Raw genomic sequence first — 27,990 nt, forward strand, 5'->3', positions numbered from 1 at the left:
AAGCATCTTCAGGTAGAGTAGATTCAAGTTTGTTTAAATCATGACCACATCAGGAAGGATGGGGTCATAAAAAGTGTTCAAAGTTTTACATAAAAATATGTCAGAAAAAGAATCTGCTGATGAAGAACAGAAGGGCCATAGTTACTCAGGTGAGTACTGTGGCCTCTGGGCCTCTTGTACATTCGTTTTCAGTAAAAAGAAGTAAAGTGGATAAAGAATTTAGATAAGATACTTTATTATAAACAAGATAATTTTTTCCTAGATCTTAGAGGCTGCAGATAAGATTCAGGCACTGGATATGAAGAAACATGCTCTGAGATTAATTGTACATCATTTTCCAAAGGTATTGAAATTAGTTATTCTATTGCAAAGCAATTTACACATTTGCAAGAATGCCAATTAAAAAAAAAATATCTACATTATTTATTCTAAAGAAGATAAGTTTTCTCTTTATAGAAAATATGTACTTGTGCATGTATTGGCAAATCATTTAAGGTAGAACTATCAAGAAACAAGTGGTTGATCGAATAGAATAAATTATTTGTATGCATGTGCTGGCACATGTACACGCAAGTAATTTTTTTTTTGTACATTACAGGTTGCCAGGCAGCCAGAATTGGGGCGCCTAAATAAGGATATGCTTCTTGAAATCATCGCAGCTGTGGCAGATGATAGACGGGAGTCAAGCTTAAGACATGAACTCTCCTCAAACAGCCTCTCAGATGGTTGAATGCATGGATGTGGAATTGCCAAATGATCTGATAAATTTTATTCCTGATAGAGTTACCACTATTTAGGAATATTTCCAACACACATACAAAATGTTTATGGCATTTATTTTTAGCTCACCTGTTCGAAGTCAAGATGAGCTTATGCTATATCCCCAGCATTGATGTCGGTGTCCCGGTTAAAGTTTTAGGAGGAAGTCCATTCCCAAGTAACTATTAGCCCTACCTGGACCAAACTTGCATGGATGATGCATCTAGGGATGCACACTACCATACATGCTTCGGATGCTGGGTCTGACATATTTTTCTGATGAATGACCAGAATAAAATTTTTGAACCATTTCCATTCCGAAGTAACTTTAAGACCTACCTGAACCAAACTTTCATAGATGATGTAGGGGTGCACCCTACCTTATCTGCTTCAGATGCTTGTTCTGATCTATATTTTACAGAGGAGTGAATATTTGCCCTACCTTGACCAAACTGGCTTCGATGATGTTTCTAGGAATGAACACTTACAGACTTGCTTGGATGCTGGATCTGACCTATATTTTCTAAATGACTGACCAGGGTATTGTTTTTGAGTAGCTTTATAACTATATGGCCTGTTATGATGAAACTTACATGAATGATGCAACAAGGGATGGACATTACCAGACTTGCCTCAGATGTTGGAACTAACTTACATTTTGTGGATGAGTGAACAGGTAAAAGTTTTTGGAGCAGGTCCATTCCCAAGTAACTACATGTCCTACTTAAATTAATTTTGCATGGATATTGATCTTAGGATGCACACAAACTAGAAAAAATTGTGTGTGATTTTCCTTACCTATGGATAACATTTGTATTCCTAAACTTTGATTTTTTACCTATGTTTATATGCATGAGTGGAAGAACTGTATTTTCAAAATGCATTATTTTGAGTAGAGATGTACAACTTTGAGAGTTTTAATTTTTATGATATGACTCTTGGTAATACAGGCTTTTAGTGAAATTGAGAGTTGACACATTTGTAAGATATTGTTTTGTTTGTATTATAAAAGAACAAATCAATAATTGTTTTCTCATTTGCACAAAGTTGAGATAACACTGCTTTGCTTTGATTTCCAAATCCCAATTGTCAAAGTTTTTGAGCTTGGCCATTCTCAGTAAGCCAAACCTGGACCAAAGAAGTCCTGATGATGCATTAAGGATTGCTTTCTAAATTTAATGCTACATGTCCTTCTTGGATCAAAATTTCATGATCATGTATTTATGGATATACATGTAAACAAATGCAATCTTGCTTTTTAATGTTGTATTTTTCAAATGTGACCTAAAGATTATATACATGTATTAACGTGTATGAACATGTATTAAACATGTATTATGATGGGTATACATCTGATTGAATGTTCATTTGATTTGACTTTGCTTTGCATAAAAATCACATACATGTATTTTTTTTACTTTTGAAACCTTTACCTATTTTCTCCTAAATCTAGTCACGAAGGACAAATTATTGTCTTGTATACTACAACATTTTTTATTCCGTTTACTAGTGCTATTATTTTGAAGTAGTATTTGTTGCCCCTTTTATAATGTTGAAATTCACTGTGAAATACTTTATTTTGGATATATATACTATATTTTAATTTTTTTTTATACAAGCAACACTTTAAAAATGAAGATCTACTGTAATAATATATACATGTATTTAATGTATAATATACATGTATTTAATGTATATTATATACAGTGAATATTAGGAATGTGTTAAAAGTACATTTTACAGTTGATTCCATTTTGTCAGGACCACATGTACCTAAGTTTAGGATCTTATGTCTAATTTATTTACACTCTGTAGACTTAAATTAATTTGATGGAAAAAAAAGTACCAGTTGTTTAAACTCTAGTGCGTTAATTCATGATTGTGCTAATCAGTTGAAGAGGACTCTTGCCCTAAATTTTGAGTGTGCTAATTTATGTACATGTACGTTTTTCAGCAACAAAATGACTACCGGGACCTCAGAAAGACACTTTCTTCAAAATACATGTACTCTTAAAGTGTCTGTCAATTTTTATGGTAAAGTATTACAAAATTATAAGATATTGACTGAGTCTAATGAATTATATAGATACTTGTACATGTACATACAGTTATCAATGAAGCAAATTTTACTTCATAAAAATTTAGATTTATTTTTAGGACAATAAAGGTATAACTTGTTACATTGCAATTTTATTAGAAAAGTGATTCTTTTGTTGGTTGACCACAAAGTGATCATTGTGTTTGGCTGTCAGATAGGTTTGATTGCTGGTGGCCAGATAGCTCAGTTGTAGACTGGAGATTCAGGGGCTCAGTGTTCCAATCCTGGTCTGGTCCATCACATTTTTCTTCTCTCTGGTTATATTTGTTTTAAAAACATATACCAAATAGAAATTGTACTGAACTGTGTTCAGTTTTAATGATACCAAAATAAATGTGCCAAAATGTTTCAAACTCATTATGATACTTGTTATTAATTTTGTCAATATTATTTGACTGGATGTATGGAGAATACTGTTTATTATGATACTGGTATAGCATTTTTGTGCTGCATATGTTACACATTACTGCCTTTGTAATATCAGAATATATATTTGTATGTTAATTCAAATTTAGTAGTTAAATATCTTGTACATGTCATGTCATAATGATAAATCTGTGGTTGTGACAAGTGATAATTTGAATTATTTAAATGAAATAAGGACAAATATTCATGTTTTTTTTTTAACGTGAAATTGGCTGTAATCAAAATTAACTGAATTTTTTAATTGCTCCAGATTAGGCAGGTGATAATTAAATCTATTTTGCCAACTCCTGACTCTTTCGATATTCAATTGATATTCTTAGTTATGCCACTGAGCAGAATTGCTTCATAAAGTTCTGCCAGGCACATTTTATACATTGAAATTCATTTATGCATATAAAGTTATGTGTAATATGATAAATTAAGAACTTTTGATTTCTTAATCTGCGATTGTTCTGGATTGTGATTTTTTAAAATATTTTTAATTTAACCAAAAAGAATCGCTTCCAACTTCTTGGGCATATTTGCTACGTTTAACTTAATTCCAACATATGTAAAATATATCAACAATACTATGTATGATAATGTACTAAGTTATAAATGCAGAAACCTAAAGCTTATACCAATCCATCAAACTGCTCGTAAACGCCACCAATCATAATATTTTTATGTAATGCCGTGAATTTAGTTCAAAGTTATTGATCTGCCTGAAAAGTATGAACCAAATCTGTTATTTAAGCTAAGCAGAGAATATCAACAAAAAACATCGGGATCAATATTCAGCATGAAGGAAACTTCGTACGAGTTATCAAGCACCCGAAAACCGCGCGAAGTTGAAAATGTATAAAAATGCCCAAAAAAAACTTAAAAAGAAATAATAAGTTGCAAACTACAGTCAAAAAGAAAAAAAATATAGTTTGAGATGCAATAGATTCAGTAAGTATTCCAAATATTTACAGAAATTGGCATAGTTTCCGTTAATTACCTGAAAGAAACATCTCTATCGGTGCTTAGTCTGTACGACTAAAGCGTATATGCCAGTTTGGACAGTGAATGTACGCCCCGTGTCCTTTTCAATGGTCAGAGACCAGAAGAGTTTATGTGATAGTAAGGTGTCCGTCGTCCATTCGTCTGTCTAGCTGTCTGTACGTCTGTAAATAATTTTTCAAAAATCTGCTCCTTCCACAGTAATTCTTTATTTCGTTTTTCGATTTCGGTGAATGACGTTGCCATGGTTAATAAAAATAGAAATTTCTGTGAAAAACTTTTTAAAGCAATATGAGCTGCGACTTTGATGTTGGAAATTTTTGTTGCAATATTGTAATTAACTATTTCAATGACAGAAAAAAAGAACGTTTATAAACCTCTTTGTTCATATTTGCGATGGAAGAAGCTTTGATAAAAGCAAAATTACATTATTGTCGTCCTGTAGAAAATTGATTTCTTATATAATACTATGCATTCCACTGAATAGAATGAAAGATTTTATACTTTATTTTAGTGTAATGATCACAAAGGTTTAAATTACATATAGATTTGGCAAAACAGCACATTGTAACAGCAAAATAAAATTCTCAAAAATGTAGCTCGTATTGCTTTAAATGCTACTCCTCCTGCAGTTTTGGTTTGATTTCAGTATAATTTGACACACAAGTAGACTACACTAAGATACATACATCTGTGTATCTGTTGATTTTTTAGCTCAACTGAGCTTTTCTGGTCACCTGTTGTAAGTCTGTCTGTCTAGCTGTCCATCTGTTGGTAAACTTGTCACATTTTTGACTTCTTCTCAAGAACCACTGGGCCAATTTCAACCAAACTTGTTCAAATCGTGACCCCCGGGGGTAGGGTGGGGCCAAAATGGACGATCAATGTTAACATAGGTGTACATAGGAAAAATCTTCAAAAATCATCTTCTCAAGAACAGCAAAGCTATGATTGGTCATATTTATTTGGAAGCATCCTCAGGTGGTGTAGATTCAAGTTTGTACAAATCGTGACCCCCGGGGGTAGGGTAGGGCCACAATGGACGATCAAAGTTTTACATAGGAATATATAGGAAAAATCTTCAAAAATCTTCTTCTCAAGAACAGCAAAGCTATGATTGGTCATATTTATTTGGAAGCATCCTCAGATAGTGTAGATTCAAGTTTGTTCAAATCATGACCCCCCCCACCCCCCCCCCCCACTCCCTTTTTAGGGGTAGGTTGGGACCACTTATACATTTAAGCTTTTCAAACCGATTTTTCCTTTTTTCCTAGCCACAGTGCTCAGGTGAGCGATGTGGCCCTTGGGCCTCTTGTTTTTTTGGTGGTGCAGATCTCACCCTATTGATAGTAGAGATCTTATCATATCACGCAAGGTTAGGTTGGTGGGAAAATGTGTAAATTTAAGTACTAAAATAGAAATAAAATAGGGTATCTGTACATTCTAAAACTAGAAAAATCTATACATTGAAAACACAGAAAAGTCACAGTTTGATAGTAAGAAGACATATGCTGTAGAAGAAGTCGGAAATTCGAAAGTCCCACGTGCGTAATTGGGGTATTCATATTACGCATTACTGAACATGCTTATCACATTTTAAGAGGTCAGTCTGTAAATAAACTTGTTTCAAAAAAATTATTGTCAGTAATTAGTTTATAAGATTATTTCTTTTTGAAAGGAAACACATTTGTGATTTAGAGACGCCCTTGATAGAAATGGCGGGGCAATGCAAACGATCGGTGATGAAATTGTAGGCCTTTCAACTGCTGCTAGGGTTTGATGAAAAGAACAATAACCCATTACCGGAACTTGTTTACAGCGGGTCCGAGGAAGCTAACTGTTTTTAAGCAAGTCAATTAAGTTTTAGCATTTCCAAAGTGTTCCTTCACTGTCAGCGGAATCCAGTGGTTTTAAAATTTAGCTCAAATGTTAAACTTATTTATCATGTAGTTACCGACACTGTACAATAATATATAAGTGAAATTTTTAATAAAAATAGAAAGTGAAATCCATCCCCCTTCTTAATTTTGACCTGACTTTTTTTTTATACTTGATGGTTCTTCTTAGTGCTTAGTGAAAAGAATAAGATAATTTATTGTTGCATTTAATTGTAGAAATATATATCTTTATAGATGAAGCACAACAATGCACACACAAAAAACATGGCATTATATTTTCTTCTTCATAACAACTGTCGGAGAGAGTTAAAAATCTTGAATATAGTCCATTCCCCATTCATTGATCCCGTTATTCAAGGTATAGAGTGAAGACATTCTCCTTGTTTTGGTCAACCCTTTTGTGTATCAAAGAATATAAGGAACCCTTTTGTGAACATAACAATACCAACTGAAGCAGCCTATATGTCATTCCTATAAACGATAACTCAAAAATCGGCACTTTGTTGGTCGTTTTTGTACACTTAAGTTACCTGTCCGTAAAAGACAACATCTTACAAATCAAATATTAATAATTAATTTTCTTATGATTTAATTAAAGGTATGTATAGTTTATAATCTTCTTTTGAGAATTTCATGTACCTACAAATCTATCTTATCAACTGTTTTTTACCATATATGCAACTTGAAAAAGTTGAAAGGCCTAGAAATTGGTAGGCGTGAATTACACTCAATATAAGAATGAAGTATCTTGAACGTATATTCAAAAGGATTTATACTGAGAAAAATTATGTGCATTCTTTGTTTGAATTTCTAATCATATTTCCGGTACTTTCTAACACTAATATAATCCTGAGAGGTTGTCAACAGTTTATGTGGAGTATCGAAAGGATAAAGCAGCGCTAAATCCTTATTAATACTATTAAGTTTTTATCGTTAAAGTACCAATATAATTTAATCAACAAAGTACACATTGACGTATAAACCATGATACCAAATATTCGAATGCTAAATTTCTATTTGAGTATTTGCCATTTAATACTATTCATTCTCAATATTCGTTTCAGCTCTAGTTTTGGGTATAATGTTTAGAAAATGAAATGAGATTGGAAATACCTTCATCCTTTATGATCACAAGATTTCAACGAACCTGTAAAATGAAACACTTCATGTAAATATTTTGTTCATTTAAAAGAAAGTACATTGTAATGTTTATTTTTAAATTAATCATTCTCCTTTTTTTGACGGACTCATAAAAATGCCTTGGGACTAATGAAAGTAAAGAAACACTAGTCAAGCTGGACTAAAGCCCAGAAAAGTTAGTGCAGAACCTTGTTATTCAGATATTTTTCTTACTAGAAAATCAGAACATTGTTTTTTTTTTTTTTGTTTTTTTTTTTACATTAATATAAACACCCTAACAAAAATTAAAACATGATGTTGATTGGTCAGTAATACTGAAATGAAATCAGTCTTCCAACAACCCAACTCAACATGACTAGGTGGGCATTTTTGACAAAAATCCAAACTACCAGCCCTTACATAATTCTCAGACTCTATTATTTTACAATTTTAGGCTAAACAAAGGGGAAAACATTACTATGCAGTCACAGAGAGAGCTAAGTTCATTTCCCATTGCCCCAGCTCACAAAGCCAAGCTGACAATGGCAGGATTTCTTATTCTTGAGGATCTGAAAAACTTGAAGCCTTCTGAATTAAGCAAAGGTAAGTAGATAAGCTATTTGTATAATAAAACATGTTTTTGACTAATTCTGCTGTACAGTCAAATCTTGTTACTTCAAACTCTCTTCAACATGTCAGTGGTATTCAAGATATCAGTGCATGAGATATTGAAATTCAACTGTATTTTCATGTTTTGGATAAACTTTTTTTTTGGTTCTTTTGCCATATTTTTTATGTGGGAGACATCCCCCTCCCCATTTGGTCAGTTCATGTGGCTAAGGAAAATGTTTCTTGAAATTTTGAAGTTGCTAATATTAACTAGATGCTGTCATGAGACAGTAATACCCGCACTAAGGTGTTTGCCTCTAAATGCACACTCCTTCATATTGGGCTTACCAAGGAAAAAGTCCAAATAATTCTATAATTTACACAGTACATGTATTCGTCAAATCGAACATAAAATGCTCAGGTGACCATGTGACCCATGAACCTCTTATACGCATTTCATATACTTAATTCATTACCAGTCTGAAATAACAGAATTTAATTAATGATGTAAATTAGGTTTTGATAAAAGGGGGGGGGGGTATAAATTGTTGGCCCATTTTTAATTGGAACTTTTAAAATTTATTTTCTCAACAACAAATAATATTATTTTAGTACAAAGCGTTTTTGATGAATTTATCAAAATGTGCAAACTTTTTTTAGTATTTGATTAGGCAAAAACCTCCTTTAAAAGCCATACCCAATCAATTTTGTCACCTCCCCCCCCCCCCCCCCCCCCCCAACACACACACACAATTTGCCAGTTTTTGGAAATAGGCCTAGATGGCAAAGTTATGTTAAAACATCGTTTGTTATGATAATTTAAAATTTGTTCTTGTACTGTACATGTATGTGAACATCTTTTTGAAAATTTCTACATCACATTGGGCTTGCGTCACCCTACCAGTACTAGTTTTACCATTATCATTTTTAGATTGCACATGCCATGTGACATGGTGCAGTGTTACATGTATATCAGTGGAAATTAATTCATTTTGTGTTTTAATTGGATTATATTTCATGAAGTTGACAGGACCTATGACAGTCGGTAAGTACAAGTTTAAGTATAGATTGGGGTAAAATAACCGAAATGCAAATGGTTAGGTTAAAGTTTAAAAAGGATCAAAGATCATCGGCAATCTCCTACGCAGAGTTGTCGTTCGTTTCTCTCTACCGAATGTATGAGCCGATGGTAGAGAGTGGATCATCAGATGCCACAATAGACGAATTTCACATTCTGAAGAGTTATCTCCCGTTGTCGACATTACATTCAGTTACAGGCACAGATCCGGGAATTTTTTTCCGGGGGGAGGGGGGGGGGTCCCCTCCTCGGTCCAAAAAATTCCAGCCCAGAATTTCCTGAGGAGCAAAAAAACAAAAAAAAAAACAAACAAACAAAATAAAAACAATGATGGTGGGGTCCATGTTTTTAAAGGGGGAGGGCATCCAAAGTCATTTTTTATTTGCTTCTGTAAATCAGTATATAGTCCTATTTAAATAACTCCGGGGGGGGGGGGGGTCCAATCTCCCTAGCCGCTCCCTGTCCCTGAAATGACAAATGATCATGTGACTCCTAAATAGTAGAAAACTTTTCCATTTGACTATACATAATTTTGTTTCTTGTGTATTATGTTATGTACATCTAATGGTTTAAGGTTATGAACCCCTGGAGGTCATCCCCCCTCTCTTAATGAACTGGAATTATGTTCATAATATGACTACATCAAATTAAATAAAAGTGCATCAATGATAAGATTACTTGACATATATTTCATTCATGAATTTGGGTCAACCCATGTACCCTCCTAGAATTAGGAATGAAAATCATTCAAAGAGATGGACCATTAAACTATTTGTATATATTCACATTTTTTTTTATGTCAAACCAAAGTATTAGACTAGTTTGCATACATGAACAAACAGGGGTCTGGGAAGGGGAAGGGGCAAGGGGAAGGAGTTATCTCTTTACGTCTTATTTGTTGAAAATTCCTAAAATGAATGTTAACCTCAAATCCGACTTGCACGTCTTCATTATTTTTAAGTGGTGGTGTCTCCGTATGAGTGAAAAATTCCCAAGAGGGACATTTAACAACAAACAAACATTAATGACTTAAAAAGCACAATATACATGTACATGTTTATTAGTCAACGGATATACTTCTGATCATATCTCTAGTTCTCCCTTGAATCAGAAATGATGATATAAATATTTTAAGAATGATTAAGAGTTGAAAAGGTTGTGCATTTTAAAATTCACTAAGCTCTGTGGTTGAATTAGCTATACCAGTTTAGCTTATTTTGCTACTCAAAGCACCTTGATTAACTATTTTTAATCATACTGTTTTCTGAAATGTGAAGTTTTTTCAACATGGATACAAGTCATACCTTTTCAGCTTCTGAAAACAATGCATGAAAAAAAACTGCTTTTCAAATACTGTAACTCTTTCCAAGTACTTGTGATCATCAGTTTTTAGCTCACTTGAGTTTTTCTGGTTTTCTGATCACATTTTGTTTGTCATCCATCTGTCAGCCTGTAAACTTTTCACATTTTTGTCTTCTTCACTAGAACCGCTGGGCCAATTTCAACCAACCCTGCCACAAAGCATTTTCGGGTAAAGGGGATTCAGTTTGTTCAAGTGAAGGGTCACACCCTCTTTCAAGGGGGGATAATCAAGAATTAGTGAAAATTTGGTGGTATCATTTTAAAAAAGTCTTATCAAGAACCACTGACTGGGCCCAAAAAGTTGAAACTTTCTTTACATAGACTTAGTGTAGCTTCAAATTTGTTAAAATTATGACCCACTGGGGTAGGGTGGGGCCACATATGGGGATCCAATGATTTACATAGAAAAATGCAGGGGATTTTTTCCATCATAAATCTTCTTCTCATGAACAGCAAGGGCATTATTGTCGTCCATTTTCACAAAAGGGACCATGGGGACATTAAATCTCATTTGTCTGTCAGTCTGTCCGTTTGTCAGTCTGTCCGTCTGTCACAATAAATTTCACCTTGGTCATAACTTCTGAATAATAAGAGATAGGGCTTTCATATTTCACATGTACATTACTTACAAGAACTTTCTAAACATACCATGATTTTTGAACCCATGACCTTGACCTTGAAGTTTGACCTACTTTTCAAAAAATTTAACATTATTTTAAATAATCATTTTGAAAGAGAAAAGATAGGGCGTTCATATTATACATGTATATTACCTGTGACAAGACCTTTCTAAATATATCATGACTTTTGACTCTGTGACATTGACCTTGAAGTTTAACCTACTTTTCAAAAATGTTATATTTCCTTATAACTTTTGATTGAGAAGAGATAGGACTTTTATATTTGACATGTACATTACCTGTAACAATATGTTTCCGAGCATGCTATAATTTTTTTACCCCTTGACCTTGATGTTTTACCTAATTTTCAAAAATTTTAACTTTGGTGATTACTTTTGAATGACATATGATAAGGCCTGCATATTTGAAACAATATGGCATAAATAATGGCATCCCATCCACTAGGACACGGAAAGCAGGGGACCACAATTCTTTGAATTTGCTTGTTAGTCATTTTGATATGGAAACATCTTCATATAGTGTAGATTAAAGTTTTTTATGCCCTGCCATGAATATGGCCGAGGCATATAGTGTTTGTCATGTCCGACTTCAATAAAACGTCATATGCTGATACATACTGATGTAAGCTTTTCAACTGCATCAGCATTTTGACCTCAACCTGTCCTTTGACCTTGACCTCTCTTTTCTCAAATAAGTGTTAAGCTCAGTTTTAAATAAATCATTCAAGATATTTTTATCAAACCTAATATGCTGATATGTATTAGTGAGAGCTATTCAACTGCATCAAAAACTTTTCACCTTGCACTTTCCTGTGACCTTGACCTCCCTTCTCTTTAATTTGTATTTTGCTTAGTTTTAAAGAAACAATCTAAGATATTTTTATGTAAGCATGCACTTATACATAATTTTGTGAGAATTTATCATCTATATCCATTTTTTTTTAGATTTTAGTTTCAATTTTAAAGAAACTGTTCAAGATATTCTCATCAAACTTCATACACTCATACAAATTTTCATGTTGCATTAGTAATATACATTCGGCGGGGCATTTATGTCCTATGGACATATTTCTAGTTTTCAAATCATGACCTCCGAGGATAGGGTCAGGCCACAATAAGGGATCAAAGTTTTATAGAGATTTAAAAGGAAAAAAAATCTTCAAAATTCTTCTTTTTAAGAACAACAAAAGCATGATTAATATGGAAACATTCCCAAGAAGTGTAGATTCAAGTCTGTACAAATCATGACCCCATGGGTTAGGGAGGGGCCATTTTTTTCCTGCCCCTATTTGCTATCCACATGGAAATGCAAATTTTAAAACCATTTTACACATCCACAGGACAAAATCAATCATCTTCCAAATGATCATGATTTAAGGCTAGTGCATAAAATATAAGGGAAGTTCTGGGAACCAGGATATTTAAACATGTTAAATATTTTTTAAAAAAAATTTGACCCCCATTTGACCCCAGGGGGAAAATAAGAATTCCAAAACCTTACTGCACATCTATAGGACACCACCAACCATCTCCCAAAAGATGATTAGGCTACTGTGTAAAATGTAAGAGGAGTTCAGGGAACCAGGGGCTTTTTGCATAAAAAACATTATTTTTCGACCCCTATTTGACCCCATCGTGAAAATGAAAATTCCGAAACCTTACTGCACATCTGCAGGACACCACTAACCATCCCCCAAAAGATGATTAGGCTACTGTGTAAAATGTAAGAGGAGTTCAGGGAACCAGGAGCTTTTTGCATAAAAACGTCATTTTTCGACCCCCATTTGACCCCTAGGGTGAAAATGAAAATTGCGAAACCTTACTGCACATCTACATGACACCACCAACCATCTCCCAAAAGATGATTAGGCTACTGTGTAAAATGTAAGAGGAGTTCAGGGAACCAGGGGCTTTTTGCACAAAAAAAAGTCATTTTTCGACCCCCATTTGACCCCCAGGGTGAAAATGAAAATTCCAAAACCTTACTGCACATCTACAGGACACCACTAACCATCTCCCAAAAGATGATTAGGCTACTGTGTAAAATGTAAGAGGAGTTCAGGGAACCAGGGGCTTTTTGCATAAAAAACGTCATTTTTTGACCCCCATTTGACCCTCAGGGTGAAAATGAAAATTCCGAAACCTTACTGCACATCTACAGGACACCACTAACCATCTCCCAAAAGATGATTAGGCTACTGTGTAAAATGTAAGAGGAGTTCAGGGAACCAGGGGCTTTTTGCATAAAAAACGTCATTTTTCGACCCCCATTTGACCCCCAGGGTGAAAATGAAAATTCCGAAACCTTACTGCACATCTACAGGACACCACCAACCATCTCCCAAAAGATGATTAGGCTACTGTGTAAAATGTAAGAGGAGTTCAGGGAACCAGGGGCTTTTTGCATAAAAAACGTCATTTTTCGACCCCCATTTGACCCCCAGGGTGAAAATGAAAATTCCGAAACTTTACTGCACATCTACATGACACCACCAAACATCTCCCAAAAGATGATTAGGCTACTGTGTAAAATGTAAGAGGAGTTTGAGAAATAAGAGTGTGACAGACGGACGGACGGATGGACAGACGGACGGACGGACAGACATGAGTAACAACAATATACCCGAACTTTCTTTAGAAAGTGCGGGTATAATTAAAGTAATCACAGGATCATTCCTAAATGTGAGGAAGTTTTGTTTTCAACCAAATCAAAATTCTACCATGTTAATTACTGTAAACCAGCTTTTGTTCATGCTGCTAGCCATTTATGTAATTGTGTTTTTATGTAGAATATTTCTCCAGTCATGAAATTCAAATCAATAGTGGCAAATGGATTTCAAACTGATGAATTGGAAATAAAAGCCATTGTGAATAATAATTGGTTTACAAATATATTCATTCAAAAGCAGATGGAGGGCATAAATTATATGATGATTAATTAATTAAATTCACATTAACTTTTCACCATACTTCACCCTTACCATGATGTTGACATTGACAGAAACTGGGATAGGACTAGAGGAGAGTTTGGAGATTTTGAAATTGGTCAGTGGAGAATCTACCACTGGAAGTGGCAAAAACCACACGACTAAGTCAACGGTGTCAGCCCTAGAAAGGTTAAAAGAAGAACAGTCGCTACCCTCAATCATCACTTTCTCACAGAGCCTGGATAATATGCTGGGAGGGGGGATTCCTCTATGTAAAATCACAGAGTTTTGTGGTGCTCCTGGTGTTGGTAAAACACAAATGTGGTATGTCTTTATCAAACTATATGTAACTAATAAATAGTAGTTATCCAGTCAAGAGTTGAGACTAACTGTGGGTATAACTAAGGATGATTCTTTTGTGAAAAGGTATTTTCACTTGGGCTATCTTTAATACAATGTCATGGAGATATATATCAAAATATGGTATGACTTGTTGTGCTAATGATGTGAAGTACCAATAGATTTCACTATAAATGGTCATTTTTATTTTGATAATCATTAATAAATTTTTTGTTTGATGTACTCTGACCCCCATTTTTCTAGGTGGACAGGAAGGTAGGTATATAAACTACAAGTTTATTGATGTTTCATCACACACAGGACAGCTGGATAGATTTAACATGCATTCTCTGTAAGCACCAAAAAATCTTGGAAACGACATCTCTCCGATTTTGATGAAATTTGCACCACAGGTGCAGCTTGGCACAAAACTAGTAAATATGGTGTTAGAAGTTTCACACGTGCACCCGGTTGCCATGGAGACGGATCCATTGAATTTGGCCATGTTTGGCCCTTTTTGACCAAATAAAAACATGAAAATTGAGGAAATGTAAATGCATTTTTATCTTTATGTAGTAAACTCAAACATAAATCATTGTATCATAAGAAAACATCAACTTTTAAGGTATACAGGGCATATAATCGGTTATTCCAGAATTATTCCCACTCTAAGAAAAAGGTCCTGTAAAATGACCTAGTTTCTGAAAATGTGTAAAATGGGAAATTTGGTATTTTTTGAGAACTTTAAGGTTAAATAAAAAAAATTGTCTATGGAAAATTTTCAAATCTTATGTGTGTTTTCATACTTCAGAATTAAGAGTGTCACCTCATGAAAAAATTGGAGTGGGATCTCAATACTATTTTTAGTAACATGTATCTATAAATAGACATATTTCAGAAAAATCTAAAAAATCAATTTTGGGCAGAGTTTAAGATGCCATTGTTAGGTATTTAAGAAATATACTGTAAAAGTCAATATGTTAATGACAGAAACTGGACACCAATAACTACTATGCATATTATTTGAAGGGAGTTCCGTTTTCTATTTATAGCTTCAAATGCCGTAAAATAGACATGTCTCATAATATGTGTAAAAATGACTATTTTCTATCATTTAGAAGCTCCACTAAAACATAAGTGATAAACATACTGCTCTCACCAATATTTCATCAATTAGAACAAGGGATAATACAATAACTCACACATTATTGAGGATAGGCTCTCATTTCTATAAATAGTACAAATGTCTAAAAATAGACACATGGGAAATTAATGACGAAATGTAGATTTTTGCACTATTTCTCACATTAGAGATGAACAATTTGCATACTCACTGTCATTAACTGTAACTGACATAATGTGACTGACAAGTACAGGAGAGCATTAACTGAAATGCAGAATAATAAGTGGAGGTTTCCATTTCTATTTATAGTAACAATTGTTTAAAAATAGACATTCTGCAAATTATCAAGAAAATGTAGAATTTTGCACTATTTTCTCACATTGGGGATGGACAATTTGCAGACAAACTGCTATTTAATTAACTTTTAATAACATAAGGGGAACAACAAGTACAAGAAAGCATTAACTGAAATGCAGAATAATAAGCGGAGGTTTCCATTTCTATTTATAGTAACAAATGTTTAAAAATAGACATACTGCAAATTATTAAAGAAATGTAGAATTTTGCACTGTTTCTCACATTAGGGATGGACAATTTGCAGACTAACTGTTATTTACTGTTGTTGACATAAGGCTACTGACAAGAGCAGGACAGCATTAACTGAAATACAGTACATTCAGTGGAGGTTTCCATTTCTATTTATAGTAACAAATGTTTTAAAAATCATATCATAGAGGAAATGTAGAATTTTGCACTATTTCTCACATGAGGGATGGGAAATCTGCAGACTTATTGTTATAAAGGTTATGTATTCGACAAGAAAAACACAGCATTAACTGAAAAGTAGAATAATCGGTGGAGGTTTCCATTTTTAGCTCTTCTGAGCCAAAGGCTCAAAGAGCTAATGCTATGGCCATTTGTGCGGTGTGCGTAAACTTTATAGAATATGGGCCATAACTCAAGAACCCCTTTGCCAATTATTGTCAAATTTGTTACAGGGTATCCTTGGCCCAACAGCTCCCATTTTTACTAAAACTAGGGTTGTGACCCTTAAACAAGGGGAGATAATTAGGAAAATAGAAACAAAAGTACTGATTGCTAAAAAATCTTCTTCTCAAGAACCACTGGGCAGATTATTACCAAACTTAAACAAAAGGATGAGAATATGTAGTTAATTAAAATTTGCACGGGGAATCACCCTGGGGCAAAGGGCATGGTCTCAAGGTCACTTCAAAGTTGACCAAAAATTACATTATATTAAAATGTTGATATTTTGCTTACTATACGGACATGGATCATCAAATCTTGTCAGTTGATGCATCTGAGGACCTCATATCATGTTGACTCAAAAGTAGGTCACGATAACCTACTTTTTAAATTTTGCGGCCATTCTTTTTCAAAATGATTTAGAGGCATATTTTAAACAATTTAAGGCCTATGATTATTAAACTTTGTCAGTTGATGTATCTTGGGTCCTCGGAGTATGTTGACTAAAAAGTAGGTCACCTTGACCTACTTTTTGAATTTTATGGCTAATCTCTTTCAAAACAATTAAGGTCATTAATTAGAATACTGAGAGGTTTAGAATCATTAAATTTTGCAAGATGATGCATCTTGGGGCCATAAAACATATTTATTAAAAAGGAGGTCACAGTGACCTACTTTTTGAACTTTGCAGGCATTCGATTTCAAAGCGTTTTAGAGGCATAATTTGGACATTTTAAGGCCTATGATCATAAAACTTTGTAAGTTGATGCATCTTGGGTCCTCGAAAAACGTCAACTGAAAAGTAGGTCACAATGACCTACTTTTCAATTTATATCACTCTAATTAAATATTTCGGGTACTAATTGGGTTAGCATCATCAAACTTTGTCAGATAATGTCTAAAATACTGAGCATGTTCATCTTTCAAAATATCACAATATGTCTATTTTAGACATGTTTCTATAAAAAGAATGGAGAACCCATTCTCAATAATGTGTGAAATATAGTGGAGATTGGTAGAACTGTAAAAAAAAATTTCTACGAATTTTCTAATTGATGTAAAATTGTCATTTTTAGCTTTATTGGGACTTACTTTTAAAACTAGGTAGCTATTAAATTCATTCCTTATTATGTAATTTTCCATCACCAAGTGTAATTGATTGATTGACTACTGTTTAATGCCAAGGCGACATTATTTCAGCCATATTTCAGCGGGCACTAAGTGTGAAAAAATAACAATTTCTCCTTCAAATTGTACATAATTAAAATGTAACATCAAGCGGTTCGATACGTTTTTGACTTAAGTCAGTGTGACCTAGGCAACACAGGTTATATGGTATAAACTAGTTTTTTATCCAATCAAATGACGAGTAAAAACCAAAATTAAATTATATACAAGTAGACTACACTGAGATACATCACTCTGCTTATCAGTTTTTGGTTTTGATGAATGGCATTGCTATGGTGACTAAAATTAAAAATTCCTGTCAAATTCTATCAGGAAGCTTCTTCTACAGCTTTGATCTGATTCCAAGAAGACTGCACTAAGACACATAATCCTGTACATCAGATTTTAGTTTTAGATAACAGTGTTGTCATGGTAACCAAAAAGAAAGGAAATTTTGGTCAATTTTTTCAAAGGCTACTCCTATTACAGTTTTTGACCAACTGCAATTTTGACACAAAAAGAGGCTAAATAAGGATATTTTTTTTATTTACTGTCAAGTCCAAGTGCTACTGCCTAGCTACTTTTCTCTTCCTTTGTTAAATAAATACCAGTAGAGCTACAGTCTCGTCAGAGACTTCTGGTTCCTTATATGCTGAGGGGTATGTTTTTGTTGATGTTTATTGCAATTAATATTGACTAGTTCTTGTAAGTCACAATATGATTATGACAGAAAATCTGCTAATTTTCCACTTCTTACGTTTGAAATAGTGCAAGAACCTACATTTTCTAAATTATTTGAGATACTGTAAAATCATTAAATTTTGTGGGTGTTTTATGGCATAGAGAGACCCACAAATATATGTCCTCCACGAAATGTAAAATTCAAATATATAACAACTTTTAAACAATATAAAAGCTTTTCTTCATTCACAAAGAAAATCCCCTTTACCAACTAATTTTTTCTTCAAACCACGAAAAAATTACCCCACGAAAAATAGGTGATCTTTCACATGTTTACCCCTTTATCCCGTGGATATCACTCATTGGATATTTTTTTTTTTTTTGATATCCCACAGATATGATGTCACAATGGGTTTTAGCGTGAGAGTGGAGAAGTAAAATGAAGTAGATTCCTATATAAAAACAGTGTAAAACATTGATTGTGATGTATAAAACATAGGATAAAAAGAATCTTCCATGATTTGTGGTTGGATATGAATTTTATCCAACTCGTTGTGAGTTTTTTATCCCCTCGCCAAGGCTCGGGAGTAAAAAAAACACACAACTGGTTGGATAAAAATCATATTCAAGCACAAACCATGGGAGTACCTATATATACATTACATATATTTTTAGTTTATTGTTACTGTAACAAGAGGCCCAAGGTCCTTAACGGTCACCTGAGTATAATACAACAATTTAGAAGTTAAATACACTGACAGATGAAGCTTTGTTGCTCTAAAGCAAGAGAAGTAGGAAGATCAGGATCAACAAAATAATTAGTCTAGTATTCACTTAAGTTCTAATCTGTCCCCCACTTAATATTATCACCAAGCAGACTATTAACAAACTATTAGTGCTTCTGTACTATTTTTAAACCCATGTTAAGACCTCTAGCATTGACCTCTCTTATGGTCTTTGAAGAACTTTTAATAAGATAAGTTATTTTTGTCTCATTTTTATTTATCTATTACTTACAGGTCTGCCTGATTATTAAAACTAAGAAAGTACTTTTTGAATTATACGATAAACATTCTTGCATAATTATCTTATTCTATTTATCTTTCAAATACATTATTTACAGTGATTAATTATCAAAGGTGAATGGAAAAGGGAAATAACTTCTCTCAGTAGAATACAAATTAATAGAGCCTGTCCAGGACCAGAATGCTTAGACAAATTGTCCAGATGTTCAAAAATCTGGTAGAAATACGCTTACTTATATCATTTAAACTTTTACTCAGTTTGCTTTCGATATGCCCAGAAGCAGAGAAGAATTTCACAGGTACAATGCATTTTCAATACAGATTCAACAAAGCCTTACCCTAACACCAGAACCCAAGACCAAAGGTCAAGAAATTTACAAATTTGGAAGAGTTACCCTCATCATCATAACTATGGACTTCAAAGGATTAACACTTTTCCACTATATTATCAAAAGCCCCCCCCCCCTTCCTCGTTATGCCAGAACCCCTGACCATAGGACCACAAGATTTAAAAATTCTGTTCGAAGCTCCCATCTTCATCATAGCTAAGCAATTTATTTATTAGCTCAACACTAAGGAGCAGACAGGATTAGTTAATGATTAATTAATAGAATTAATGCATTTTCACTATATAATCAATAGAGCCCCCCTCCCCCCCCCCCCCCTCCTCAAGAACCCCAAAAACTGAGGCCATGTATTTAAAAATTTTGGAAGAGGCATCCTTGCCTATCATAATCATGCACTTAGTTTGTTTAAATAATCTCCAGTAGCAAAGAAGAAGATTTTCATAGAATCAATGCATTTTCACTATATAATCAATAGAGCCCCACCCTAACACCGGACCCCCTGACCCTGGGGCCATGAAATTCACAATTTTTAAAAAGGCATCCTTATGCATCATAACCATGCACTTAGTTTGTTTACATAATCTCCAGTAGCAGAGAAGAAGATTTTCAAAGAATCAATGCATTTTCACTATATAATCAATAGAGCCCCACCCTAACACCAGAACCCCTGACCCTGGGGCCATGAAATTCACAATTTTGGTTGAGGCACTCTTGCTCATCATAACTATGTACTTAGTTACTTTATTTAATACCCAGGAGCAGAGAAGAAGATTTTCAAAGAATTAATGCATTTTCACTATATAATCAATAGAGCCCTGCCCTAACACCAGAACGCCTGACCCAGGGGCCATGGCTTTCACAATTCTGGAAGGGACCCACCTCCTCATCATAACTATGTACTTAGTTTCTCACCTTAATGCCCAGGAGCAGAGGAGAAGATTTTCAAAGAATTAATGCATTTTCACTATATAGTCGATAGAGCCCCGCCCTAACACCAGAACCCCTGACCCTGGGGCCATGAATTTCACAATTTTGGAAGAAGCACTCTTGCTCATCATAACTATGTACTTAGTTTGTTTACATAATCTCCAGTAGCAGAGAAGAAGATTTTCAAAGAATCAATGCATTTTCACTATATAATCAATAGAGCCCCACCCTAACACCAGAACCCCTGACCCTGGGGCCATGAATTTCACAATTTTGGAAGAGGCACTCTTGCTCATCATAACTATATACTTAGTTACTTTATTTAATACCCAGGAGCAGAGAAGAAGATTTTCAAAGAAATAATGCACTTTCACAATATGATCTATATAGCCCCACCCTGGGGCCAGAACCCCTGACCCTGGGGCCATGAATTTCACAATTTTGGTAGAGGGCTCAATGCTTATTACAATGATGCCAACAGTTTGACTGCTTGATGTCCAGGAGTAAAGAAGAAGATTTTTAAAGATTGCATTATTTTTGGTGGTTTTAGCCCCACCCCTCAGGCCCCAGGGGGGCAGGGACCATGAATTTCACAATTTTTGTTCCCCTTTACCGATAGATGCTATATGCCAAATTTGGTTGAAATTGGTTAAGCGATTTCAGAGAAGAAGCTAAAAATGTTCAAATGTTAACGCACGACGCACGCCGACGGACGAGAACGGATAGCAATAGGTCACCTGAGTGACTCAGGTGACCTAATAAAAAATGGAGACCCCATGCTCATTAATGTGTGAAGTGTTGTATGACCACATGTACTTGAAGATGGCATATTTTAGAGAGCAATGTTATTTTAAATATTTTTGTGAAGGTTGTAATTGGGGGAAAATTTCATTTTTTCTCATATGCTGAGACATATGTATTTTTAAGTATTTGGTGTTATAAATAGAAATGGAAATAATCTCCGCAGATTATTTCGCATTTCAGCTAATGCTCTCTTGTTCTTGTCAGTCATTACATTAATAATAGTTAGTCTGCAAATTGAGCATTCCTTATGTTAGAAATAGGGCAAAAATCTATATTTCCTTGATTATTTCCAATATGTCTATTTTTAGACATACACGTATGTTGCTATAAATAGAAATCGAAACCTCCGCTGATTATTGTGCATTTCAGTAAATGCTTTCCTGTTCTTGTCATTCACCTTTTGTCAATAACAGTTAGTAAAAGTTAATCGGCAAAATGTCCATTCCTAGTGTGCGAAAATCTATATTCCCTTGATTTTTTGCAATTTGTCTATTTTTACACATGTGTTGCTATAAATAGAAATTGAAACCTCCACTGATTATTCTGCATTTCAGTTAATGCTCTCTTGTACTTGTCGGTCACCTGATGTCAATAACAGTAAATAGCAGTTAGTCTGCAAATTGTCCATCCCTAATGTGAGAAACAGTGCAAAATTCTACATTTTTTCAATAGTTATAAAACGTTTGTTACTATAAATAGAAATGGAAACCTCCGCTTATTATTCTGCATTTCAGTTAATGCTTTCTTGTACTTGTTGTTCCCCTTATGTTATTAACAGTTAATAGCAGTTTGTCTGCAAATTGTCCATCCCTAATGTGAGAAAATAGTGCAAAATTCTACATTTTCTTGATAATTTGTAGAATGTCTATTTTAAAACAATTGTTACTATAAATAGAAATGGAAACCTCCGCTTATTATTCTGCATTTCAGTTAATGCTCTCCTGTACTTGTCAGTCACATTATGTCAGTTACAGTTAATGACAGTGAGTATGCAAATTGTTCATCTCTAATGTGAGAAATAGTGCAAAAATCTACATTTCGTCATTAATTTCCTATGTGTCTATTTTTAGACATTTGTACTATTTATAGAAATGAGAGCCTATCCTCAATAATGTGTGAGTTATTGTATTATCCCTTGTTCTAATTGATGAAATATTGGTGGGAGCAGTATGTTTATCACTTATGTTTTAGTGGAGCTTCTAAATGATAGAAAATAGTCATTTTTACACATATTATGAGACATGTCTATTTTACGGCATTTGAAGCTATAAATAGAAAACGGAACTCCCTTCAAATAATATGCATAGTAGTTATTGGTGTCCAGTTTCTGTCATTAACATATTGACTTTTACAGTATATTTCTTAAATACCTAACAATGGCATCTTAAACTCTGCCCTAATTTGATTTTTTAGATTTTTCTGAAATATGTCTATTTATAGATACATGTTACTAAAAATAGTATTGAGATCCCACTCCAATTTTTTCATGAGGTGACACTCCTAATTCTGAAGTATGAAAACACACATAAGATTTGAAAATTTTCCATAGACAATTTTTTTTATTTAACCTTAAAGTTCTCAAAAAATACCAAATTTCCCATTTTACACATTTTCAGAAACTAGGTCATTTTACAGGACCTTTTTCTTAGAGTGGGAATAATTCTGGAATAACCGATTATATGCCCTGTATACCTTAAAAGTTGATGTTTTCTTATGATACAATGATTTATGTTTGAGTTTACTACGTAAAGATAAAAATTCATTTACATTTCCTCAATTTTCATGTTTTCATTTGGTCAAAAAGGGCCAAACATGGCCAAATTCAATGGATCCATCTCCATGGCAACCGGGTGCACGTGTGAAACTTCTAACACCATATTTGCTAGTTTTGTGCCAAGATGCACCTGTGGTGCAAATTTCATCAAAATCGGAGAGATGTCGTTTCCAAGCCCTATAGTAATTTTTTTGGTGCTTACAGAGAATGCATGTTAATATTTATTGCTTTAAAAACATTAAACTAAATGCCACTTAGAGAAATAATAAAATATTAAAAATGTTCCGTACAATCTGTATTTCCTTGCAAACAAAAAAAATTAAAGTACTGAAAAAGATGATCGGGTAGGGGCAATTTTGACAGATCTGTCAGAGTACATCAAACAAATGTTTTTTGTTGGCCTAGAAAATTTGCTATTTTTGCAACAATTTCAAAAATCAATCTCCTTGATTGACTTATTAAATCAATCTCAGAAGGTTCAAAGAGAAACAAAAATTATTACAAAATGATGGGCTTATGTAGTCTCTTGGTTTCTCTGAAGTAGAATTTGACTCCTATTTCCTATTTATTATTCACGATTTTCAAATTAAATTCTCTCCCATAATTGCAGCATGCAAATAGCAGTGGATGTTCAAATTCCTGAACATTTTGGAGGGTTAGAGGGGGAGGCAGTCTACATTGATACAGAGGGGAGTTTTATTGTGGAGAGACTGGTGGACATCTCAAAAGCTACTGTAGATCATTGTCAGGAAATGGCTAGACAAGAGGGACTGAAAGGTAACTTAAACATTACTGTCAGGAAATGGCTAGACAAGAGGGACTGAGAGGTAATGTAAACATTACTGTCAGGAAATGGCTAGACAAGAGGGACTGAGAGGTAATGTAAACATTACTGTCAGGAAATGGCTAGACAAGAGGGACTGAGAGGTAATGTAAACATTACTGTCAGGAAATGGCTAGACAAGAGGGACTGAAAAGTTATGGACATCTAAACATTACTTTTCAGGAAATGGCTAGACAAGAGGGACTAAAAGGTAAAGTAAACATTACTGTCAGGAAATGGCTAGACAAGAGGGACTGAGAGGTAATGTAAACATTACTGTCAGGAAATGGCTAGACAAGAGGGACTGAAAGGTTATGTAAACAATACTGTCAGGAAATGGCTAGACATGAGGGACTGAAAAGTTATGTACATCTAAACATTACTTTTCAGGAAATGGCTAGACAAGAGGGACTAAAAGGTAAAGTAAACATTACTGTCAGGAAATGGCTAGACAAGAGGGACTGAGAGGTAATGTAAACATTACTGTCAGGAAATGGCTAGACAAGAGGGACTGAGAGGTTATGTAAACATTACTTTTCAGGAAATGGCTAGACACGAGGGACTGAAAAGTTATGTAAACAATACTGTCAGGAAATGGCTAGACATGAGGGACTGAAAAGTTATGTACATCTAAACATTACTTTTCAGGAAATGGCTAGACAAGAGGGACTAAAAGGTAAAGTAAACATTACTGTCAGTGAATAGCAAAGCAAGAGGGAATGAAAGGTATCAAAACATTTCTGTCAGTAAATGGCAAGACAAAAGGGGTTGAAAGGTAATAGCATAAACATTACTGTCAATAAATGGTTAGATAGGAGGGGTTGAAAGGCAGGGATCGACATTAACGGTTGTCCGATTGCCCGGGACAAGTAAATTCTCAGTTCGGGCATGTGAAATTGTCGACATACTTGTCCGATCGGGCAAGTGAATTTTTCTAATAAAAATGTACATATTTATTTAGTTTACATTAATTTATAAATAAAACAATAAATTGAACACTTGATTTCCGCCACGCACCTGACTGACAATGTTTTGCATTCGAAATTCCTTGGTAGCGTTTCTGGATTATACCGTTCATATAAAAATCGAATTTGTTGTTTTCTTTCGTAGGAAATACACTCTACGTCTAACAAAATTTTGTTAACTTCTTATTATGAAATTAGATTATTCACGCACAGAATATAAGTACAGTGTAACACGTTGTATCCTGATCAAGGTAAGATGTATGTTTCGTAGCAACTATCTTCCTTAAGCGTTGCTTCACAGTTATCGCTGAAAATCACGAATCACAAAATGATCCTACCGCAATTAATTTTCAAAAATATGATTTTTTTTAAAAGGAAACGGAGGGTTATTGCTGCATGGCAGTGTATGTTAACAGGTTAAATTTACAAGTACAGCGGTATTCATTTATGTACAAATGCAGGATCGAAATTTTTTCAGGTACCCGGTAAGCTCAACTTGCCAAATTGACAGTAGTGTATTTCGTCACATTTTTTCTTTTCATAACGTTTGCAGTAATTAATAATTTTCGTCTTAAGTTCCATCCTAATTTTGGGCAACCAAGTTTTGCATTCGGACAAGTCAATGTTTGAGATCACTTGCCCGAAGGGCAAGTGAATCTGAAAGTTAATGTCTATCCCTGAAAGGTAACATAAAGTTACTACCAGGAACTGGCTAAACGAGGGACTGAAAGATAACAGTAATGTTACTGTCAGAAATCGTTAGACAAGTAGGAATGAAAGGTTATGTAAACATTTCCATCAGTAAGTGGCAAGTAGAGGGACTGAAAGGTATCATAAACATTACCGTCAGTAAATGGCAAGACAAGCCAAGAGGGCTGAAAGGTAATGTAAACGTAACTGACAAAAAATGTGCATGCAATATTGATTGAAATGTAGTTCAAATACTACAGTCAGAAATACTGTAATACGTTTTTCCACAGGGTCATAATTCTGCGGAATCACAATTTCTTTTCAATCTGTGTATAGAAAATACACCAAACTTCTTGGATCACTTTTATATGTCTTTTATGCACTTTAAGTATTATGTGACAAAAAAACTTGTGACCGTGTACATAGCGTAAATTAATACCATGCGGGAAAAAAGTATGTCTACAGTATCCAGATTGAAGGGTAATTTTCTAACCACAAAATGTGACCAAAGACCAGAGAGCACAGAAACATACTTATTTCACTTGTAAATTGTTTCCTACAGGAGACAAGATGACTGTAGATTCCGTTCTGTCTCGGGTCCATTACTACAGATGTCATGATTATGTAGAACTTCTAGCAACAGTGCATCTCTTACCAGAATTTATTAAACAACATCCTAAAGTAAGTTTCTGACATACAAATTTCAGACTTTCAAACAGTTCCAAAGTGTTAGACTTCCTATACCTTGTTTGGAGATATGCATCAGTAAAATAAGTTCACAGAACATCACTTTATATTGTTATAAATTACAGATTATACACGTACATTATTTGCATAAAAACATGCTTATAATAAAGTGCCAGGGACAGATGATTTTGCTTCATTTAAGCATAAATCGTTATATCCTTAGGTTTACAATATATTTTAAAGTCAGGGGAAATGAAAATCACTTTGCTGTAATTGTTAATTCATTATAAGCATGTTCACTGTGAGCGTGTTTTACTGTACATATTCTTGTTTATTGTTTTGTAATGTGTAAAGGTAGAGATATGGGACATTTTTTCTGGTCTTTCAGGTTAGAGTTGTACTTGTAGACAGTGTTGCCTTCCATTTCCGACATGATTTTGATGATTTATCTCTCAGAACAAGGCTGCTTACAGCAATGGCTCAAAGTTTTATCAAACTTGCTACTGAGTTTAAGATTGCAGTGAGTATTTTGTATTCATATAACAGTAGATAATTTTGTGCTTATGTCTCTATTTTAATACCTTTAATACCTTTGAATAATGTCTTTGGGTCCTGTGGTGGTGAAGTTGAACATGAATTGAAATTATCTTTAGAACTTAAATTCTTTCACTCTCAGAAATGTACCGGTATGTAGCAGACAATCTCAGTTTATGATGATAGTGGACAATCTTTAAATAAATCAAAAGAATCTGTTACTGCTTGGGTCAATGGTTCAGACCTACATGGTGCAGCTAAATTGTTTATGTATGAAAATACATTATATCTTCCCTTTTGGAATTAAAGATCTGTTTTCATGATGATTAAAACTGTAAAATAAACCCACCCATTCCACTCCCTGCAGGACTTGAGCCCAAAAGTGGAGCTTATCTGATACAAATTGAAAACTCTTTGTTGGGACAGAATATTAATGAATTCCAGGTAGTTTTAACTAATCAGATGACCACAAAGTTTAGTCCAGGAGAAGATTCACGCCTTGTGCCAGCTCTGGGTGAGAGCTGGGGGCATGCTAGTACAATTCGTATAATCTTGTATTGGGAGGCCCAGAAGAGATGGGCATGGCTCTACAAATCCCCCAGTAAACAAGAGAGCAAAGTGCCATACCAAATCACAGTGAGTTATGCAATGAGATTTTATCTTCAAAGTCATACATACATGTACAAAATACACCTTGGGTAGTTTAAAGCAGTATCATAGTTTACCACTTTTGATGAAATCTTGTCTTATGTGAATGTAGATCTTAGGTCCTTTCAGAAAATTGTTTAAAATATAGTCTTATCTGGAATGTTGTCTTATCTGGCCAATTTCTTTGGAACCAGTGACTGTCAGATTAGACAAGTTTTACTTAAGTTTTTAGCTCACCTGAGCTGAAAGCTCAAGTGAGCTTTTCTGATCACATTTTGTCTGTAGTCCGTCTGTCTGTCTAGCTGTCTGTAAACTTTTCACATTTTCGACTTCTTCTGGACCAATTTCAACCAAACTTGCCACAAAGTATCCTTGGGTGAAGGGGATTCAAGTTTGTTCAAGTGGATTGCCATGCCCTTTCAAGGGGAGATAATTCAGAAATAGTGAAAATTTGGTGGCATGATTTAAAAATCTTCTCAATAACCACTGGGCCAAAAAAGTTGAAACTTTTAGGAAACTATCTTTACATAGTGTAGATTCAAGTTTGTTCAAATGATGACCCCTGTGGG

The 27,990-nt window shown here is 34.2% G+C and overlaps 1 protein-coding gene across 1 annotated transcript in view; it reads left to right on the forward strand.

Moving 5' to 3' along the window:
* Window positions 1–27,990, forward strand: part of LOC133197011 (uncharacterized) — a 73,793-nt gene that overhangs the window by 17,686 nt on the left and 28,117 nt on the right. Inside the window, exons 18-24 of the mRNA XM_061332851.1 lie at window positions 263–343; window positions 599–713; window positions 13,975–14,224; window positions 23,685–23,851; window positions 26,115–26,233; window positions 26,628–26,759; window positions 27,218–27,409. Of these exons, the coding sequence (XP_061188835.1) occupies window positions 263–343; window positions 599–713; window positions 13,975–14,224; window positions 23,685–23,851; window positions 26,115–26,233; window positions 26,628–26,759; window positions 27,218–27,409 (1,056 nt within the window). The remainder of the gene's footprint in view (window positions 1–262; window positions 344–598; window positions 714–13,974; window positions 14,225–23,684; window positions 23,852–26,114; window positions 26,234–26,627; window positions 26,760–27,217; window positions 27,410–27,990) is intronic.

The sequence above is a fragment of the Saccostrea echinata genome, unplaced genomic scaffold (assembly GCF_033153115.1).
Source record: "Saccostrea echinata isolate AGI-Se365-2 ecotype Australia unplaced genomic scaffold, CSIRO_AGI_Sech_v1 ptg000030l, whole genome shotgun sequence".
Classification (NCBI taxonomy): Eukaryota; Metazoa; Mollusca; class Bivalvia; order Ostreida; family Ostreidae; genus Saccostrea; species Saccostrea echinata.